Source organism: Palaemon carinicauda, chromosome 3 (assembly GCF_036898095.1).
Source record: "Palaemon carinicauda isolate YSFRI2023 chromosome 3, ASM3689809v2, whole genome shotgun sequence".
Lineage (NCBI taxonomy): Eukaryota > Metazoa > Arthropoda > Malacostraca > Decapoda > Palaemonidae > Palaemon > Palaemon carinicauda.
The window spans coordinates 199,498,722-199,520,560 of record NC_090727.1 but is presented as its reverse complement, the minus strand read 5'-3'; the positions used below and the strand labels follow the sequence as shown (position 1 = coordinate 199,520,560).

Here is a 21,839-nt window from a genome sequence, read left to right as displayed (position 1 = left end):
CGGTCCCCTAAGTAAAAATATAGGATTGATTCTTGTCTTAGGTGGTGGGTATATTAGTTATTACATTTTGTACATAATATTGTAAGTTTATTGTAGGCATAGTCTTATTTTAAAATAATTTGTAAAAATCTATATCATGCATTCAGACATTGTGTGGTGATGTGGAGAAAAGTGTAAAATAGAGGATTGTGAGTCAGGCTTGAGGTGCGAGTAAGAGTTATCTAAAATATTGTGTTAGAAATTACAACATATTTTGCATGCATTCTGGAGGTTATCCTATTTGTAAAAGTTAAAATTCATTAGAATAAGGTGTTATAAACATCAGTATTATATACATCGGTTGAAACATTTCAATCATATAGGACGTCAAGGACAACCTAATTCTGAGGTTGCGTGAAGTGCAAGGAAAGGATGAACTAGATTATTGTGTCAAGGACAACCTGTTATTGAGATTAAGAGAAGTTCTTGGCAAGGATGATAATGAATTTAGTTTCTTAGGTAAGAGTAGGGTATCGTTTTAGTTCCATTTTGAGAACTTCTTTAGAGTGGTTTGCGTGTGTTTGTGATCAGTGATTGTTGTTAATATCTCGTGACTTGATGTGGGCATAATAGAGATATTGGAGATTTGATATTGAAATGGTGCTAATTTTCTCAAGTCAACAAAGAGAGCTTTAAATGGAACTGAAACACAGTGTTCTGTAGTGTGATGTGAGTGCTGTGTGTGTATAGTATGTGCATTTGAGGATTTTAATGTGTAGATCAAGAAATTTTTATATTAGAATGTATTTATGTACATTTTCCCATTTCCAGTGGACAACTCCATATTTACGCTTATATGAAGGTATTATTTTTTTGTGCAGCTAATGCATACAGGTAAATAGGTTTTTGGGATCATTTAATGAGAAACAAATACCTCTCGAAAGTGATGATGGACTTTTTGCATTTAGAGAACTTGAGGTTTTTTAAAGTCCACAGAGTGATTGTGATTGTTTAACAAAGTCTAGTGGTATGATCGGGAGAGTGGAGTCTTAAGTAGTCACCATTTTTGTTATTTTTAGATTCATATTTTGCTGTAGTTTTTTAAACATGCATTTGTCTTCCTATAGTCTGTTGCTTATTTAACATGGTAAATTCCTCATTTATGGTACATGTTTTTGTTTCTGCATTAACAGCGAATATAAGATTTTCCATGATCAAGAGACTTGAAATTTCTATTTTATTACATTTTTAGAGCTCTCATTATGTAAGCTATGCTGTATGAACAATAATTTTTATATTTTGTTGCTGATAGACAGGGATGAGAATCGATTCCTTGATGAATTTTTTACCAGTACTTTTGTGACAGTTTATGTGAATGGGTAACCTAGATTGAAATCTGTTATTATAATAGATTAGGTTGAAATTCATGTTGAAAAAGGTAAACCCTTGTCAGTTAGGAATCTAGCATGCTAAAGCTTATGATAAAAGATTTTATTTAACTGCAGTAAATAAAATGCTTCAGATGTAAATAAAAATCAATGTAAATATAAAATTCTCAATATTGACAGTACTGTACTGTATTTAAAACATTAGATGGATGTAGGGTCAGGAGATATTGAAGTATCTTCTATTTATTAGCTGTGTAACATAGAAGTGGGAATAACTGAGTTTGTGTCACTAGTTAATGAAAATAACAAGAAAAAGCAAAGGGATCCTCAGAGTTTATTTTGCTTTCATAATGCAAATGAAGTCATCTGATTAATAATTTAAAAAAGGAATTTTTTACAAATCGGTTTTGTTTTAATAGTATAGATGCATTTCAGGGTGTTATCACATTAGTTTTATATGATCTAATCCTTGATTAGTTTTGACTTGAAATTGAAACCTAGAGGAGTGTTTAATAATTTTGTTGTATACTGTTCTTTTGTTGCAAGAAATTGAGACTATGAAGGTTAGCTCTTGGATGAAATTGTTGTGTATACATTATTTTTTTGTGTATGGTAGTTTTATACTCCAGCTTTGCAAGTTTAAAAATCGTTGCAGTACATATTGGTATTCCTTATGCGGTTAATTCAAAGATAATTGGTGAAAGGATTGTTCAGCGACGTTCAAGGACTAACTTGATACTCCCTGTATATTTAGTGCTATTAGGTAATGTAAACTGTTATGGAATGAGTTGTGACTTTAAAAGCTACACCAGTTAAAGTAGAAGATTTTACTTGTACTGCACAGTAGTTGGTTGAGCTTGGGAAAATCCTGAAGACCATTTTGTTGGAATAATTCTATCTTCAAAATATACAAGGTTATAATTTTGCTCTGGTGTGTATGCTAAGAAAAGGTTTCACGTGACCTCAATTAAAATTATTTCAACAGTAGACGTTAATATGTATTAAATAACTTTATTGATCTGTTTAAAGTACCGGTATTGTGTATCTTAGAAAACAGGGGGTTGAAATCTTGAAGAGAAACATTAATAATTTGAAATTTGCTTGTTATTAAGTCAATTGTATATATTGTAGTAGTTTTTCTTTACATGGAGACCCTTAACAAATGACCTGGTGAAATTGGTGCTGATAATGGTTAGCTTTTTATAAGTAAGGGGAAAATTAATTTTGCTATGTGGATGAAAATTGCTTAATATCTCATTAAGTGATGCTGCTTACTTATTTTAGTGGGAACCCTCTTACTGTGTAGTTAAATTATGACAATTTTAGTGAATTTGTTTTAACAAGAATCAATTATTTTACCGTTTTATAGTGAAATTCTCATTTTAGTTATGATATTTGATACCAGGCAACACAAAAAAGTTTGTTTCCCAATCCTAAAGACTATAGAGGCATTAGGTGGTAAAGATATGGTACTAAGTGTCCAGGCAAGAATAGTTTTTCTACTTAGAGTGGAACATTACAGAATCATATAATGCACAAGTTCTTTAGGTTAACTTTTTGTGGTAACCTTCATCACCAGCATTGGTAATTGCAAAAGACTGAATTAATCTCATTTTAAATTTCTTCATTCGTAGTCCAAGTAGTGATGAGAGACAATATACGCAGGTTTTGTTGAATTAGTCATTATTATTCATCAGTTAGTTTAATGGGACCACTGAGTTGCCCTTTTAATGTCAAAGTTTTTCTCTTAAATGTGGGCTGAAAATTGGTGAAAGGTACAGTATAGAAAAATAAACCCAGTGGAATTATGAAATCGACTAGCGTCTTAATTTCTGTGTATGTGGTCTCATTGGAATGTGTATTTTGAATTGAATCTTTGGTCCTCTTCTGACAAATTGATTCTTGTTGGATGAAGTTTTGACATTTAGTTTCAAGTACCTAGACTGTATACAGTTAATTGATAAAGAAAGTATCTAAATTATAACCATATTAGTAATAATAATGATGATTTTTATAACCAAGTACTGTAGTAAGGAGAGACTGATCGTAAAAATAATTTGCAAAGAAAAGATTTCAAAATAAGCTACTAAAGATTTACTACCTAGTGTGTATGCTTTTGTAAAGTTCAACAGTGTGTTGATGTACTGTTATTCAACCTCTCATAACAGCATTTTTATATAAAGTTGTTCATGCTACAAGGGAGGATGGAGATGCTGGTTAGACGATGTATAAATGTGAAGTGTAGACTTGTTGGGTAGATTAATTGGAAAACAGAAGTGCTGTACTGTATACAATAGTAGTAAAGTAATAGGTTTTAAAGCTACAAAAACTAAATTAAAATGTGTAAAATTTGCCAATGCTGAAAAGAATAAACTATATTTGTTGGCTTGTGCATGATGGAAATGGTGGGTTGAATAAATGCATTTTAATTCTATTTTATTTTGGTTTGCATGTTTGCTTTTTTAAGGTACTGTGTTTGTGTGAATTTTACCATGTTTACATGAAGTAAGCTGGGAATATTTTTTTAATGCTTAGAATGGTTTATAACCATATCTTTTGAAATAATTTTAGAGTGTAGCATATCTGATAATTTGTTTTTAGCAGAATCTTGATTAGTTCTTTTTTTTTTGTAGTTTAGGATCATTAACTAGTGTTGTTTGGAACTGTTTCTTTTCTAAACAGAAGTAAGATTGTTTTTTTGAATAATGACTAATATTACTTTTTAGTTTACATCTTAAAATTATAGTACAGTAATGCAGCACTTTATCCGACAGCTGTAAGGGATGTTAGATTTTGGCAGAATAAAATATTGGCAGAATAAAATCATTCCTGGTAGCTCAGGTTGAAAGTTTTGAGCATAAGTGGGTACATAGAAAAGGATTAAAGTGTTGTAAGTCTAATAGTAGGTGTTTGGATTGTAGATTAGTTAATGTTCTGTATATAAAGTGATTGAAATATTTGCCTTCCCCATTAGCTTCCTTTCAACAATTGTAAATTCTTTGTTAATGTCTTTCAAGTATTTAGAATGCTAATGATGATCTTTTCAGCCATTTCACTCTTTTATTGTACTACAGTACTTGTCTAACTTACTCCATTGGAGAAGTGGTGCATTGTAAGCCTTTTGGTAGAATTTGTAACCTTAAATAATATTTTTAAATATGTAACTTCCCTGGTAGTTACATATATATAGCTTAATTCAGCGTTTCGTCGCGTGCACGGCAGAAATTCAAATTTTGCGGCAATCACCGCCAGGTGAGTAGGTGGTCATACATAAGCGCCATCTCTCATAGGTAACTGGAACTATTCCCAACATTTCTCAGAAATTCCCTGCTGTTGATCGAGTCAACACGTCGGAAATTCGTTTCATTATGGGTTTGCTTTGTCTACAAATTTGGTGAAGTACCCATTGTTTATTGTTTATGGCTTTCGCTAACTGCCTTTCGACTATCGAAGATATTGGATTTTCCTTTTCACACGAATGAGATAGTTTTTTGTTGGTCCAACTTGGACAGTTTAATTTAACTTGATTTTCAAGATGACTCCTCTGATGTTAAAATTTGTTTGTAGGGCTAGACCGGCTTCCAACCTGCTCTTGATTCCCACACAGTATTTAGTAGAGGGCATGTGTGTATTTCTTTTCTGTTCTATGTTTGTAAGATTGAAATGGATAGGATCAAGGAATTTTTTCCTTCTAATTTATTAACTAACGAACAACTCTTACAGATATAATGGAAGGAAAAACATTATGACGTCACAATCATGTGACGTAAACTCTTAGCAGGGCGAGATCTGAATGCCTTGAAGAAAATCATTCCGCCATCGCTTTGACGTCACAATCTTGTGACGTAATCTATGTAGTATGACTTGCAAATATGTGAATTATTTTCTTTTTCTTGCAAGAAATGTTAAAATACTAACTTACTAAGCATAGGTATTTTAATTTTTATAATGTAGGGAAATATATTATTGTTAAGTATATATTTGTCCTATTAGTATAATTCCTTTAGTTAATTTTCGACTTATATAGAGATTTCACGAGCGTACAGTCAATTTACGCTACGTAGTACTCTTGACGATCATTATAGTTTCACAATACTTTGTATCGTTATTTAATATTTTGATTTTGAGAATACTAATATTAATCATATAGCCTATAGTATTTTCTTTCTAGCCTTTGGCGAAAGAGTATAATCTCTTGCAACGGGCAGGTCTATTATGGTCTAATGTGAAATAGTTAAAAGTACTAGTGTTCAGTGGCACGTAAGCATGACGAAGTGCAGTGGAGGGTGCGTCCGTTCGTGTCCGTCATACTCCTAGCCCGGGACCTCTTCCATGCTCCCCAACCCCTGGGAGAAGGAAAGTCGAAAGGCGAAGGGAGATGTCAGACCTTGATCAGCGAACGGACGTCCCCTTGAGCGATCCTGTTGACGCATCCCAGTACGCTCACCCTCGCCATTGGAAAGACGAGGTAAAAGTGTTATTCTCGCCGTCGGTTGACGCAGCTCCCAGACGAGGCTGGCATTTTACGTTTTCCCTTCATGCTAGACAAGAAGAGAGTTGCACTTCATGGAACCGAGCGTCGAGATCGCTCCCTCACAGCGATCTGGACGCATTTCGGGAGGCGGCATAGATCTTGTCGCTCCCTCACAGCCTGCTGGACGCATGCTGGACTCACGTGAGCAGGATGCTTCCTCGCAGCATGCTGGATGCATGCGAGCGGGCCGCTTCCCCGTTCAGGATCGCGAACGTCTTAGTTCCAAGTGCGCTCTCGCGGCAAGAACGCACGCGAGCTGCAGCGCTCATGGACGCTCCCTCGCAGCCATCTGGACGTGTTCCGGGAGGCGGCAAGGATTTTGACGCTCCCTCATAGCATGCTGGATGCACGCCAACTGAACGCATGCTGTACTCAAGTGAGCAAGACGCTCCCCCACGTCAGGATCGCGAATGTCATAGTCCCGAGCGCGGTCTCGTGACAAGAACGCACGCGAGCTGCAGCGCTCGTGGACACTTGCTCGCAGAGATTTGGACGCGTTACGGGAGGCGGCAAGGACGCTCCCTCACAGCATGCTTGACGCAGCATCATGCCTGTCAGTGCTTCAACGGTCCATTACGTCCCTGTCGACGTTTACAAGTCGCAAACAGAGGAAGCTCACAAAAGCAGTAGCATGCTGGATGCAGCATGACTTTTCCTCGCAGCATGCTGAACGCATGCGGGACGCAAGCATGCAAGGCGAGGCATGTGTTTTCTCCCACTCGTTCTCCTTCGGAGATCGCTAACCCTTTAGAGGATATGGCTGCCCCACAGAGACTTTTACAGCCCCCCTGGGTGGATCGCTGAGTCTCTCAAGGAATGCAAGCAAATGAGGCATTAAAACCTATGAAGCCAGCTTCCTTATCAGGAAGGCCAGGATAGATCTCAGAGGAGGAAATGCAGAAAACTCTTCTTGCAGCAGATCTTAAAGATTACTTGCAGTTCTGGCGGACTTATATCCGGAGGACTTTTCAGCAGGCTGTACCTCCCCAGGAATCTTCCTCTTTCAAGGAAACAGTGTTTGCCAGATCAGTCTAGAGATCTGTTTCGACTGAACGATTGGATTCTCAAGAGAAAGAACAAGGAATGACAACCTCTTCCTTTCCCCCTACGAGATTGGCTTCTAGATTCTGTGTGTGGTATAAGCCTGGGAAGGTTCTCGGTCTGTAAGTTCCTACCTCCTCCCAAGGAGGCTTCTCCTTTTCGTTGACGCCTCACGTAGTTCAGCCATGACTAAGGCTAAGGTGATGCGGTCCATGTTGGAGATGGATCCTCTGCTGAAGGGCATCTTCAGAACAATCGAGGTCTTCAGCTTGATGGACTGGACTCTAGGAGTCCTCGCAGACGTCACAGATGCATCTTTTTGCCTGTCTAGATAAGCCGTGAAGGACTAGTCGGTCGAACTCACAACCCTTTTTCACAGCAGGTTTTGATGAGAAAGAGCTATGCTGTTTTTCTTTCCTGTCATCAGGATTGTCTCTCACTCAGAGAGCAGAGCTCTTGTATGCTCCCTTGACCAAGTTCCTCTTCCCTTCAGAGCTAGTGAAGGCCTTATCGGCAGCTATTACGCACAAGCAACGCAAGATCTGATTGCAAAGGACTGCGAGGAAGTGCTTCCGACTAACCTTGTAGCCCCTCCCACGCGTCAGCCCTTTCGTGGGAGAGCTTGTCTAGAAGAGGACAGAGAATGGCTGCTGGAAGGCAACCTCGTAACCCCAAACAGCACCCTAAAGTCCTGTTCTGGACGTAAGTCCTCTGAACAAGTTCATAAGCAAGTCAAGTTTACCATGGAGTCTTCTGCGTCAGTCCTAGCAAGCACCAGACGAGGAGACTGGATGGTGTCGTTAGATCTGCAGGACGCGTTTTTCCATGTCCCAATCCACCCGAACTACAGAAATTTTCTGAGATTCATGTTCCAAGAAATTACTTATCAGTTCAAAGCACTGGTTTGGGTTGAGCACGGCTCCCTACATTTTCACCCAAGTGGTTGCCAACGTGGCTCGCTGGCTACATCTGAAGGGAGTACGGATTTCAATGTACCTGGACGATTGGCTAATCAGAGCCAGTTCGCAAGAAAAGTGTCTGGAGGGTCTTCAGCTTACAATGTCTTTGACGCAACAGCTAGGTCTGGTAGTAATCTGGCCAAATCTCAACTGACACCCTCGCAAAACATCATCTGCCTGGGAATGAGGATTCAGTCGGTGGTTTTTCGGGCTTTTCCAGCCCCGAAACGCTTTCTAGATTGCTTAGAAAAGGTGCGACACTTCTTAGACATACGGTCCTGCTCGGTAAGAGAATGGTTGAGTCTACTGGGTACCCTCTCATTGATCGAGCAGTTCGCATCCCTGGGGAGACTTCATTTATGGTCTCTTCAATTCCATCTTGCAAAATTTTGGACGAAAGGTCAAGGTCTAGAAGAGTGGATGCCGATTCCTCTGGGGATCAGGAATCACTTGAGTTGGTGGGACGATGCCAACAAACTCCTGGAATGCCTCAAACTTTATCAGAGGAACCCCGACCTAGTGTTGTATTCAGACGATTCAGACATGGGGTGGGGTGCAACACTGGGGAAGGCCGAGATATCGGGTCTGTGGGAAGAATCTCAGAGGGAATGGCACATAAACATCGAGGAGCTAGTGGCCATTCACCTAGCACTAATGCACTTTCAGGAGGAAGTCCAAGGAAAATTAGTTCAGGTCAACGCAGACAACACCACAGCGTTGGTCTACATCAAGAAGCAGGGAGGCTCTCGTTTAGACTCACTCACATTACGAGGCTGCGAGAGATCTACTACTGTGGGCGAAAGCGAGGGACATAACCCTGATATCTCGCTTCATAGAAGGGGAAAGAACATCAGGGCGGACCTTCTCAGCAGAGGAAGAAAAGTTCTAACTACAGAGTGGACCCTACATCTCGAGGTGTGCACCAGCTTTTGGATGCTGTGGGGTCAACCCTCGATAGACCTCTTCGCTACACAGATGACGAAGAGGTTACCAGTGTATTGCTCTCCAGTCCCAGACCAGGAAGCAGCTGCGGTGGACGCTTTTCTCTTGGACTGGGAGGGCCTAACGTGTACGCTTTTCCACCATTCAAGATCCTGGACAGAGTCCTGAAAATGTTCAGGGAGTCGCAATACGCCCGCATGACCCTGATAGCTCCGTTTTGGCCCATGAGACCTTGGGTTGCAGAAGTGGTGGAGTGGCTGGTAGATGTCCCCAGAACGTTACCAAGTTGGAGCGGGCTACTCAAACAGCCACATTTGGAGAGGTACCATCAGAATCTCCCCGCTCTCAATCTGACTGCCTTTCGACTATCGAAAAGCTGGCAAGAGCAAACGGCTTTTCAAGGGAGGCTGCACGAGCTATCGCGAGAGCTAGGAGGACGTCCATAGTTAAGGTTTACCAATCTAAGTGGAATGTGTTTTAGAGAATGGTGCAGGACTAACAAATTTTCCTCTGCCAGCACCTCTATAGCCCAAATAGCAGACTTTCTGTTGCATTTGCGAACGAAAGAAAAGTTGGCTGTTTCTACCATCAAGGGTTACCGCTGCTTGCTAGCCTCTGTCTTTCAAAACACACACATTGACGTGTCAGGTAACAAGGATCTCTCGGATCTCATTAGATCTTTTGAGACCGCTAGAGAAAGGACAACCCAACCCCCCTCCTGGAACCTGGATGTAGTCCTGGCCTTTTTTACCTCAAGCAGGTTTGAACCTCATGACAAGGCTTCTTGGAAGGATCTTACCAAAAAGACTTTATTCCTAGTTGCTGTGGCTACAGCCAAAAGAGTAGGAGAGTTACAAGCCATCAGCAAGGTGGGCTTTAATGGAAACAATGCAGTTTGCTCCTTTCAGCTAGGCTTTCTCGCCAAGAACGAGAATCGTTCTCGACCTTGGCCAAGATCTTTTACCATTCCAGGGCTATCTCACTTAGTTGGACGGGAGAAGGAGAGGCCTTTGTCCAGTGAGAGCTCTGAAATTTTATCTTTCCGCGTCCAAAAACCTGAGAGGACAAGCAGACAACCTCTGGTGCTCAGCTAAAAAGCCCTCTTTGCCTTTATCAAAGAATGCCCTGGCTTTTTTTTATTAAGGATTTGATAAGGGAAGCTCACCAGAATTGTGAGGAAGGAAGTTTCCCAATCCTTAAGGTAAAACCACATGAGGTTAGAGCTGTAACAACTTCTATGGCTTACAAGCACAATAAGTCAATTAAGTCAATTTTGGAGGCTACTTTCTGACGAAGTAAATCAATCTTCGTAGACTGTTATCTTAAGATGTCCAGACCTAATATGAAGATTGTTGCTCCCTGGGTCCGTATGTTACCTCCGGCGTCATAGTTGGAGAAGGGTCTACTGCCTCTTCCCTATAACCTTTTTTATTATATACCCTTGCCTTTTTCTTGTACTTGTTTTCACAGGTTGTCTGTGAAGGCTGTTGCAGCCTTCCGCAATCTGGGATGCAACTCAAGTTAGTTTTTATGGTGTGTTTTTAGATTTTCTGAGTAGGTGGTCAGAATCTTTGTCCATGGCTATGCCAGGATAGCAAGGGTAGAGGTCTAGCCACGCTAGGGTCGAGGACCTTGTGGCAGCCCCACAGAGACTTTTACAGCTCCCTGGGTGGATCGCCGAGTGTCTTAAGGAATGCAGGCAAATGAGGCAGGATAACTATGAAGCCAGCTTCCTTATCAGGTAAGAACCAGATTATTGGTACTACTAATTTGTAGCTATTAATAATTATACGAATTCCCGATGGGATAGGGTTTTCTACCCGCCACCAATGGTGTCAATCAGCTATATATATGTAACTACCAGGGAAGTTAAATATTTAAAAATGGTATTTTTATTATGAAATAAAATTTTTAAATATACTTACCTGGTAGTTACATATATAAAAGGGCCCTCCCTCCTCCCCTCTGAAAACAGGGGCATGGAATTTCTGAGGAATGTTGGGAATGGTTCCAATTACCTATGAGAGATGGCGCTCATGTATGACCACCTACTCACCTGGCGGTGATTGCCGCGAAATTTGAATTTCCGCCGTGCGCGCGACGAAACGCGGGATTAAGCTATATATAACTACCAGGTAAGTGTATTTAAAAATCTATTTTATAATAAAAATACCATTTTTTGTCATACAGCTCTAATTCATTGGTATTAGTCAAGAGCAATAGCTCTAACTGTATAATATTTATTAAGATATATTATTTCTATACAGTACAATACTTTTCTGATGTTCATAATGCTTCTCTGTAGAAGCTTGGTTTAATATCGACGTTTACCATAAAATTAATAAATTTCCCATATTCTTTCCTTTCAAGTGGCTTATGCCTCTAGTAAAGTATTGAGGTAATCTGACACTTAATGGCAGTGATCTCAGCTTGGTATGCCTTAGATCCTTAGTCTGTTCAGTCTTGAAGTCAAGACTAAATTACTATCCTCTAGACATTGATATCGCTAGTCAGTGGGGAGGGGTGGGGCATGTATTTATACATCAGGTTAGTATAAAAATAATTCATTTGTCTGGAACTCAATATTTAATAAAGCTGATTCCACACTGATAGACGGGAGTCAGTGAAGGAGAGAGCTAGGAAATGTTAAGTCCTGAGATAAACTCATATAACACCTGGGACTTATCCCTAAATTTAGTGCCACAATAACTAAGCGTCACTACACAAAGTTTATAATTCACCCTCAAGATTGTTCCAAATTGAAACCTCACTTTCAAATTGTACATGTTGATATATTACCCAACATGATGTGCAGTAATTTCAAAAGAAAAAATACTATAACGAGGTTTCTTTAGGAAAATTCCTAATGAAAACCGACTGGGTACGCCATTGAGCAGCTGCTAAAAATCAAGATAGATAGGTGAATTTCTAATATCATCAACCCTAACCTTCAAGTCTTATCTGACAGTGATCCAATTTTTAGCGTGCCTCTTTTAACAGGAAATGAATAGCATTACTAGAAAAAAAGACAATTCGTAATTCTAACCTCACAAAACAAATAGGGAACGTTTCCCCTAATGTGTTTAGTCTTTTCCATAGAGTAATTATGAAAACATTGTGTTAAACCCTTTGTCTTAAAACCATGAGGTAAACCCCTAGTCTTAAAACCACGAGGTAAACCCCTAGTCTTAAAACCACGAGGTAAACCCCTAGTCTTTAAACCACGAGGTAAACCCCTAGTCTTTAAACCATGAGGTAAACCCCTAGTCTTTAAACCATGAGGTAAACCCTAGTCTTAAAACCATGAGGTAAGCCCCTAGTCTTAAAACCATTCTTAGCTTGGAACTTAGGTAAATGTGATCAAGTCATTTTTTCTCCAAAACCTACTTTATATGAAAGAGCTTTGTAATTGACTAATGCATTTAGTTGATGCTAAAGCTAGACGGAAAGAAGTCTCAACTGTGAGATCTTTAATAAACATCTTTCAAAGGTTCAAAATGAGAACCCATCAAATATCATCTCGTCCTACGCCTCTTGATGCAAAAGGGCCTCAATTAGATTTTGCCAGTCGTCCCTATCTTGAACTTTGAAACTAATACTTCAATACTTTTCCATTCATCATCATTCACTTCATGCTTCATAGTCCTCAGCCATGTAGGCCTGGTCTTCTACTTTTCTATTACCTTGTGAAGCCCATTTAAATGTTTGGTGAACTAATTTCTTGGGGGAGTGCGAAGATTATGTCCAAACCATCTCCATCTACCTCTTACCATGCCCTCATCCACATATGGTACTGGAGTAATCTCTCATATAATTTCATTTCTACTCCTGTCTTACCATGAGTGTTGTAATTCAAGGGGTATAAGTTTGTTGAGTGTGGTGGGAAAAGTGTATAGTCGAGTACTGATTACGTAATAGGATTAAGGATAAAACAGAGATAACAATCTTAGAAGTACAGGGTGGTTTTAGAAGAGGTAGGGGATGTATGAATCAGATTTTTAGTTAGGCAGATATACTAGAAATGTTTAACAAAAGGTAAGGAGGTGTATGGTGCATGTTTGGATCTGGAGAAAGCATGTGATAGAGTTGATAGGGAAATGATGTGGAATGTGATGAGGTTATATGGAATTGGTGGAAGGTTGTTGCAAACAGTGAAAAGTTTTTACAAAGGTAATAAAGTGTGTGTTAGGATAGGAAATGAAGTGAGCAATTGGTTTCCAGTGAGAGTGGGGCTGAGACAGGGATGTGTGATGTTGCCATGGTTGTTCAACTTGTATGTTGGAGTGGTGAGAGAGATGAATGCTTGATGGTTGGACAAGGATTGAAACTGATAGACGAGAATGATCATGAATGGGAGGTAAATCAGTTGTTGTTTGTGGATGATACTTTACTGGTTGCAGACTCGGAAGAGAAGCTTGGTTGATTAGTGACAGAATTTGGAAGGGTATGTGAGAGAAGGAAGTAGAGTTAATGTGAGTTGAATGTCATGTTGAATGGAGAGTTACTTGAGGAAATAGAACAGTTCAAGTACTTGGAGTCTGTTGTTGCAGCAACTGGTGGATTGGAAGCAGATGCACGTCAGAGTTAATGAAGGATGCAAATTGTTGGGGCTGGTGAAGGGAGTGGTAAAGAATAGAGGGTTAGGCCTGAATGTAGAGAGTTCTGTATGAGAAAGTGATTGTACCAACTGTTATGTATGGATCGGAGTTGTTGGGAATGAAAGTGACGGAGACAGAAATTGAATGTGTTTGAGATGAAGTGTACGAGAAGTATGGCTGGTGTATCTCGAGTAGATAGGGTTAGGAACGAAGTAGTGAGGGTGAGAACAGGTGTAAGAAATGATTTAGCAACTAGAGTGGATATGAATGTGTTGAGGTGGTTTGGCCATGTTGGGAGAATGGAAAATGGTTGTCTGCTAAAGAAGGTGATGAATGCAAATGTTGATGGGAGAAGTACAAGAGGAAGGCCAAGGTTTGGGTGGATGGATGGAGTGAAGAAAGCTCTGGGTGATAGGAGGATAGATGTGAGAGAGGCAAGAAAGCGTCCTAGAAATAGGAATGAATGGCAAGCGATTGTGACGCAGTTCCGGTAGGCCCTGCTGCTTCCTCCGGTTGCTTTGTATGTCCGGGGGGGGGGGGGGGGGGGGTAGCAGAAGTAGGGGATTCAGCGTTATGAAGCTTCATCTGTGGTGGATAATGGGGGAGGGTGGGCTGTGGCACCTTAGCAGTACCAGCCTAACTCGGTTGAGTCCCTCGTCAGGCATAGAGAGGAAAGGGCCCCTTTTTATCATTTGTTTGATGTCGGCTACCCCCCAAAATTGGGGGAAGTGCCTTGGTATATAGATAGATAGATTATTCTAAGGGCTTTACTCTCCAATTTACTAAATCTGTTGGAGGTTGTTTCATTGTCATCATGACTCGTATCCATACTGTAACAGATCTCACTAAACTGATATATAGCCTGATTTTTATATGCAAGTTCAGGCGATTTGATTGGAAAATTTTTCTTAATCTAGCCTTTGTCTTATTTTATATTTTTTAGTAAAATCTAATTCTAAAGACCCTTTATTAAGATATCATAGTTCCTAAATATTTAATGATTCTACTTCAATAATCCTTTCTTCTAATAATTTTTCATCTTCCATTGCATATTCCGTTTTCATCATTTCTGTCTTTCTTCTTTTCATCTTGAACCCAACCTCCTATGATCTTTCATGCATTCTGGTGAGCAAGTATTGCAAATCCTGTAGTGTTTTGCTAACAAGGACAGTATCATCAGTATACTGAAGATCAAATATATTTAAATTCCAATAAATCATTTTGACAACTGGAGACCTAAATACATCTGCAATAATGCCTGGAGTGATTGAATCCAAGCCTAGATGTTTAAATATGATTTCCATTATGAATTTATATCAATTGTAGTTGAAATGGACAATTTTTTCAGAAAAGAAAGGAACTGCAAAAACTTTACTATGATCCAAACTAGTTCTAGCCCCTGAAACATTCCTTGATGTCCACCAGTCATAATATTCCATTGCCTTTAAAACAAGTAATCAGTTGACTGCCTTTTGTAACTTAAGATAACCTAGAAGACTTCAAAAACTCTGTGTGTGAGAATACAGAGAGCAGTCTGAATGCAGTTAGAGGTAGCGTGTACAGTGACCTCAGAACCGGTTGCCTGAGAAGCTTGGTCTTGTATGACAACCACCTTGAAGATTCTTTGCGACTGAAATGGAGCCTTCAGATTTATCCTGCTGTTCGTAGACACAGAATTTGTTTATCGTAGGTTGAATTATGGAGAATGGATAACCACCACCTTGCTATAGGATATGGAACTGGTGAGCAAAACATCCCTATCTCTCTTTGTTTTTGAGCAATGCTGCAAACATGCCAATGTTAGATCTTCTTCAACAACTCAAGCTTTCATGACAGACTATTGAATGTAGAGACGGTATATATGGAGCTTAACAGGTCTACTGTGATGTTCAATTTCCCATGAAATAACCAGAGATGAGAATGATTATTCCTCACAAATTTGTCCAGGTCAATAGGACTTCCGCTACTTGAAATAGGGATTTTGACTTGGTTCCCGTTTCTGAATATAAGCCAATGATGATGCTGTTTGAAAACCTTGCTATATCTTTTCCCATTACTAGCAACTTCTGAGCCGATAGGTTCTTGAACACTGCTATGCATTTTCCCATTACTAGCAACTTCTGAGCCGACAGGGTCTTGAATACTGCTAAAAGTTACAGGAAATCGGTATGAAGAGTATATTCTTTCCTTGCCCACTTTCCTGACAGATGTAGATAATTAATCTAAGCGTCGCGGCCCATCCTTCCTGAGAATCCTCCGTGAAAACAGAAACATCTGGAACCCTTGCTTCTATGGACACACACACCGGTTTTGCCTCACTGGAATACAAATTGTCTTAATTGAATATCCTGTTTCAATTCTGATTAAGAGGATATATGAAAGGTTTTATCTTTGTGCAACCCATCAAATTTAACTTTTCTAAAGCCGCCATTGTCCGTAGCAATCTCATCACATCCGAACGCATGTGGACTTCATCTGCTTGAACTTTCCCATTATAGGAAGAAAAGATTAAATCCTCTTATCCATCAGAAAAATCTGTAAAGAAACTTTTATTGTTCCTAAATATAGAATCCTCTTGGAATCAAAAGAGACTTCTCCAAATTGACCAGAATTCCTAAATTTCCTGCGACCTGAGTGACCACACTTTAAATCCAAATCCTCTCCAGTGAAGCATTGGTTGTCCAAGTACAAAAAAAGAAGAAAAAAAACTGATTCCCTGAATCTCGTCTAATTTGCCGAAGACTTGGGAGCTATCCTGATCCAAATCTTAGGCACTTGAATGGTAAACTTTCAAACTGGTCACAAACAATAGTCCTTGAATTTTTGTGTGAATAGGAATGTGAACATATACATCTGTCAAGTTTATCAAATCATCCAATCTCCTTTCATTACTGCACCCAGGACTATCGAGGGGGTTTCCATCATAACTGAGAACTGTAAACTTAAGAATCAAAAGTTATATAATTGGTACTCTTAACTTCCTTATGTTCTAGGGACTTGGAGTTTGATCCGGGATGTGTTCTATCACATTCTTCTTTCTGGGTGTTTCAACTTACTTTCAAAACATGGGCCTTTGATGAATTGCTTAGATAACTTAGAGTATTGGTTCCTTGTACATGGTATGGTTGAAGGACAAAGATTTGAGAGATCTCTTTGATCATGGATAGCATCCATGACTAGGAATGAAAGCTTTCCCATATCTGATAGAAGTGGGAAAGCCTTCCTCCTACATGGATCTCTTGGGAAAGACCGTCATAGCATTCTATATGTTTAACGAGTCAGATTGCCTTTTTTGCCGGAATGCCTGATAAGAGCAGAATCCTGATGACCTAACACTGTTAAGAAACAACAACTTTTGAGGAGAAAAAAAATTGACATGGCTGCTACATGATGATTGGGAAAAGGAAGGAGTGGTTTGAAAATAGTGACTTCAACAATTCACTTTGCTCCCAGGAGTCCACTTGTGCAGCCACATTATTGATTCTGTTCTTACTATATATAAGACCCAAAATAAAGGGTTAAATCAGAAGTACTTCTATGTTTCAGCACATCAGACACTGTCCTAATCATAGAGGAATACGATTGTTCCTTATGTTTAACCACAAAGTTCGCAAAGGCTTCTGCAGCTTTTAAGACCCATCAAACAAGTTAGATGATAAAAATTATGATTGAGATCTTGATGTACTGCAAATTTCTTTTCTATTATAGTAAAAAATAACCCCTACTATAGAATCTGCAGGATAGAATTTTAAGTAAAATTGCAACTTTCATCACTAACAAACAGTGTTTCCTTAGTAAACCAGCTCAAAAGCATATATTTAAGAATATTTTGTTTTTATCAACAATGGGTTCAAGAGAATTAATTACGTCTGGTTCAATGACAGATTGCTTTTGTGGGAAAATTTTTTATAACTAAATGGGAAGCTGAATTAGTAGCTATTCTTTACACTTGAAATAATAGTTTGACTATATCAAAAATTGGGAAAACTGTGGAGTATAAGTAGTCTTAGAGGAGGCATCGAGACTGGTTAGAAGAATGGTAATATCAGAGATTCCTTTAAGCATCCTAATTGGATACCTTTCAAAAATGTTTCCTTAACAATTGAAGAGATGATACCTCATCAGACTTGAGCTCTTTCTCCATACCATCCTCATTTTTGTCTTCGTAGCCTAGTGAATACTCTAATAAGGCAACTACTGTATGTACATTCCCCCTGTTCTCAATTTTAATGGTAACCTGTGCGAGGCAAGGCACTCATTTCTGCAACTGGAATATGCTAGTGACTGATCCTTCATTAGATTAATGCTCTCTTCCATTCGAAATTGGGTGTAACGGTTAAGCTCCAGTTGATACTTTCAAAGCTTTATCTATTAGAGGTCTTCTCTGTTCCACCTGAATCTTACGATATGGTGCATCGTTAAGATAGGCATGAAGTGGTTAATCATTAGCTCTTCAGTGAGCTGAGGGGTATTTGGATCCAAACTACCAGCTTAATCTTCTATATTGAAATTCGTTGTTGTAAAGAGAAGGCCGGATCATGTAAATGTAAGGGTTTCACAAAAGAAGGACTGTAGGTAACTCTAGAGGTTTAGTCTTGTGGAGAGGCAATTAACTGTGTCGTGTGCTATGCATCATGAAAACACTGACGGGTGCACTAAAACGGCTTAGCAAAACTTGCATTGTTAGCTTAGGGTCATCTTAGATTTAACAAATGAAGCAAGATATAAAAAGCTATGAAATTCATTACAGCACTAGAAAACCTTGACAGCTCATTAATAGTTGGTGGTACTATTATTGTCATCCTTGTTGTGATCAACTACCCTTGACTTCTGTAGATTTCCCTTAACTAAATGTTAGATTTGTTTTATGTTTGAAACTTGTAAACTAATCAGTTAATATAAGGACAGGCCTCTGTATAAGAAAAACTTTTAAAAGATTCATATTCTTTACAACGATTATCTAAACCACAATGCTTCCTCAGGACAAGACCTAAAGGAAATGAGGATCATGATCACCCAGCAATAACTCGCTAGAACAACTTTCACAGGAATTACTAACAAATCTTGAAGACATCCCTTATTGTTAATAACCTAAATTATATAAAAAAAGTGTAGTGTAGGGTGAAAGCACTGCTAAGTAATATTAGAGCGATGAGAGAATTTAAATGACTAAGGATCTACTGAGTACCAAAGCTCAGATTAATTCCATTATCTGCCAGATTGCCCCAATACGTTATACTAGAGTCCTGCACCTATTGAAAAGAAGGAAATGGGAATAATTTTAGGTAAAGAATAATCATTGATATTAATCTAAGGTTGAGAGAGAGAGAGAGAGAGAGAGAGAGAGAGAGAGAGAGAGAGAGAGAGAGAGAGAGAGAGAGTGTGTGTGTGTGTGTGTGTGTGTGTGTGTGTGTGTATTATGAACATTAGGGGAGTTTTATTTATAAAAATAATTCACCAACATTAATCTAAACATCATATAAAGATTAAGGAAGACCGAATCTCATTACCCTTCGTTGGTGGAATTGATGGTTGGTTATAGTTTTGGTCACTTAAGTGTTGCTACATCTTAGTTAGATGCTGTTGATGTATTCTTAGGTATGGAATAAGTTTTTATATTTTTTAAGTTTAGTACTGTACTGATTTCAATATTCTCATCAAATTCTGTACAGTAGTTATCATCTGAAGCATCATATTGCCAAAAGATCAGTTTTAACTTGCTTCATGTAACTGGTAATGAATTGTATGCAGTGCTTGGGTGAGCATTGTAGCTTTACTTTTGTTATTTTAATGGTGGTGTTAGTTTATTTTTGTTATTAAATCCTACTTGCCTAACAGTACTTTATATAACTAACCAATTCCTAGGGTAAGTAGCATTTTTCTTGATAATATATTTTTTATTTATTATTTTGGAAATTAAATAAAACTGAGCACTCAAGTACATCTTGGATATCTTCAGTTGTGAACAGCCTGGTGACTTTAAGGCATAAACAGATGTGTTTTGAAGCAGGATGTGCGTTGGAATAGATGCCTGGATGCTGTATGATACTACAGTGATAGAGAATTTCCTTCACATTGTAAATCTTTTCATTATCATACATTACACTATGTTGCAGGGTAAAAAATCAAGCTCAAAGAAAGTAGCGAAATAGTTCGGAGGTCAGAGATTGGCATAGTATTACTGTATAGGTAAGGGAATGCTCTCTGGTGATTACCACCCTTGCCTGTCCATCCAAAAGAAGATCTTAATGTACACACATGGCTGGTTTTTATAAATAGTGTAAATACATGTGGTAACTTAATTGCATGGTGTATGGCTCAAGCAGTTGTTGGAGAATTAAACTAAAGTTGGCAAATTAATGTATATTTAAAATAACATATCCTTTGCAAGAGAGGCTTAAACTAAGTACTTGAAGGGTATTTGATGACTGCATTCCTTGTATGTCTAGAACAAGAATTAAATTTGTTTCATGGCTTTATGAATGGGGACTAATTACCTATAAATAAACTAAAATGTTATCTGAAATTTTATAAATGGATACTGTATAGGTTAAATTATTTTAGAAAACCTTCCTGAGGGAAAAAATTAAATAGGCCCCTAATTACAGTGCTTGATCACCATCATGCAAACTCTGTTGCCTTCCAGCATCAACATCGTCCACATATAAAGTTACCCTTGTTAAGCATGGCCTGGTTACGTAAATGTGAAATAGTAATTTCTTTTTATTGGTTATTTTGATAAGGGGTCATAAGAAAATTTAATTTAAAAGATTTTATTGGTACAGTATTTATCATGGAAACAAGTATTTTTTTAAGACATTTTTTAGGTAAAATGCGATTTTTGTTTGCAATACAAAATATATTCAAACTTGCATGTTCAATTTTAGTTTTAAATGTACTTTTATTGGTAAACATAATTTTTTTTACATTCCCTGGCCTGGCCATGATGTGAATGGTCACTTAGTTTTACAATTCAATTTGTTTTTCTACCTGCACTCTTAACCCCTACTGTAGTTTCTTATAAGTTTTGCTGTGTCCTGTTTTTAATAACTTTGAACATATTTTACAGTGCTTATAATATGACTTGTTATACAGTAAAATGATAGTTCTGTCTTATTTTATTCTAGCACTCCTTGCTGGAATATTAATTATTAAGAATTTTAATTAATATACATTTTTTGCCAGGAAGAACACAGTGATAACTTTATTGACCCGCAATTGTTTTTTTTTGATAAAATTTGGTCTTGAATATTTTATTTTGTAGGGTTTAGATAAGATAAAGCTCTACATCAGTCGGAAATAAATGCAGTTCAGGAAAGCACTCAGGTTGTTAGTCAAAAATTTAAGTTATTTTGTAACATTTTTCTCCTTGTAACAAATAATCTTGCACTTGGTTTGCTTAGTGTTATTTTGCATCCTTTGCTTTGCATGTATTAATGTTTAGTTTTGCCCTTAAATTCTGATTCTTTTGAATTTCTGATATAGCGAATATTATATATTTGATTAATTATTTTCAAAGTTATTTTTCTTGTATTGTTTAGGCCTGAGTTGCCATACAAAATCATAAATTAAAGACAATATCATGATATAGGGTTGCTATCAGGGTCATAGTTCACATTAATTAAGTGGAAAATTTCTCCTTTGCTTTTAAATTTAGGATTTATATTTTGAATAAAATGGATTTGTAGGTTTAAAAGGTTGGCTGTACAAAAATTAGAAGGTTGGTTTTCCATTTTTCATAAAAAAAGAAAGAAAAAAAAAATTTAAGATTTACAATCTTATAAAAAAATCCAGTTAATGTTATAGTGATCCTGGTCATGTTATTTTCAGAGTAGCTTGCATTTATTTTAGTCAATGGCCCTTTTCAACAGGCATTATTATTTATTAACTCGGTACATAAATATATTCAATCAAAAAGGGTATAATACTGTATAGTCAGTTGAGAAGAAACCATTGCTACTTCATGTACATTCCAGTAAGGATTCTTGATCTTGTTTGAAGATATCATAGAAAAGACATTTTGTTGATATCTGTTCTTGTGATATATCCCGAAGCTGTTGTGACACAGGTTGTGGAAATTTTATGGTGGTGCAAGAAAATAATTTAGAAAAATCTTGAATTTGCAATTTTTGTGCTCCTTCGTGAACAAATTCTTATTTTACTTGTGCATAAAGCTTGTCGTGGAACCATTAGCTAAGAGATGGAGTTATTTTTATTAATGATATTACTTATTGTTTCTACTCGAAATACAAACCCTTGTTCTTTATTCAGGGTAGATACAGTGCGAGCTGCTGTCCAGGCCATAAAAACTTGAGCGAGGTGGCAGCCAACCTCCCGGTAAAAGCGGGATGGGGGAGGGTGGTTTACTGGAAGAGCACCTGCACTACCGCCCGCACAC

The 21,839-nt window shown here is 38.0% G+C and overlaps 1 protein-coding gene across 5 annotated transcripts in view; it reads left to right on the top strand.

Moving 5' to 3' along the window:
* Positions 1-21,839, top strand: part of coro (protein coronin) — a 161,553-nt gene that overhangs the window by 126,987 nt on the left and 12,727 nt on the right. The window contains exon 11 of one of the 5 annotated variants that reach the window (XM_068371249.1): positions 19,558-19,630. The exons of the other annotated variants lie outside the window; for them this stretch is intronic. Within the exon in view, the coding sequence (XP_068227350.1) occupies positions 19,558-19,593 (36 nt within the window). The 3' untranslated portion in view covers positions 19,594-19,630. The remainder of the gene's footprint in view (positions 1-19,557; positions 19,631-21,839) is intronic. 5 annotated transcript variants of the gene reach the window in all.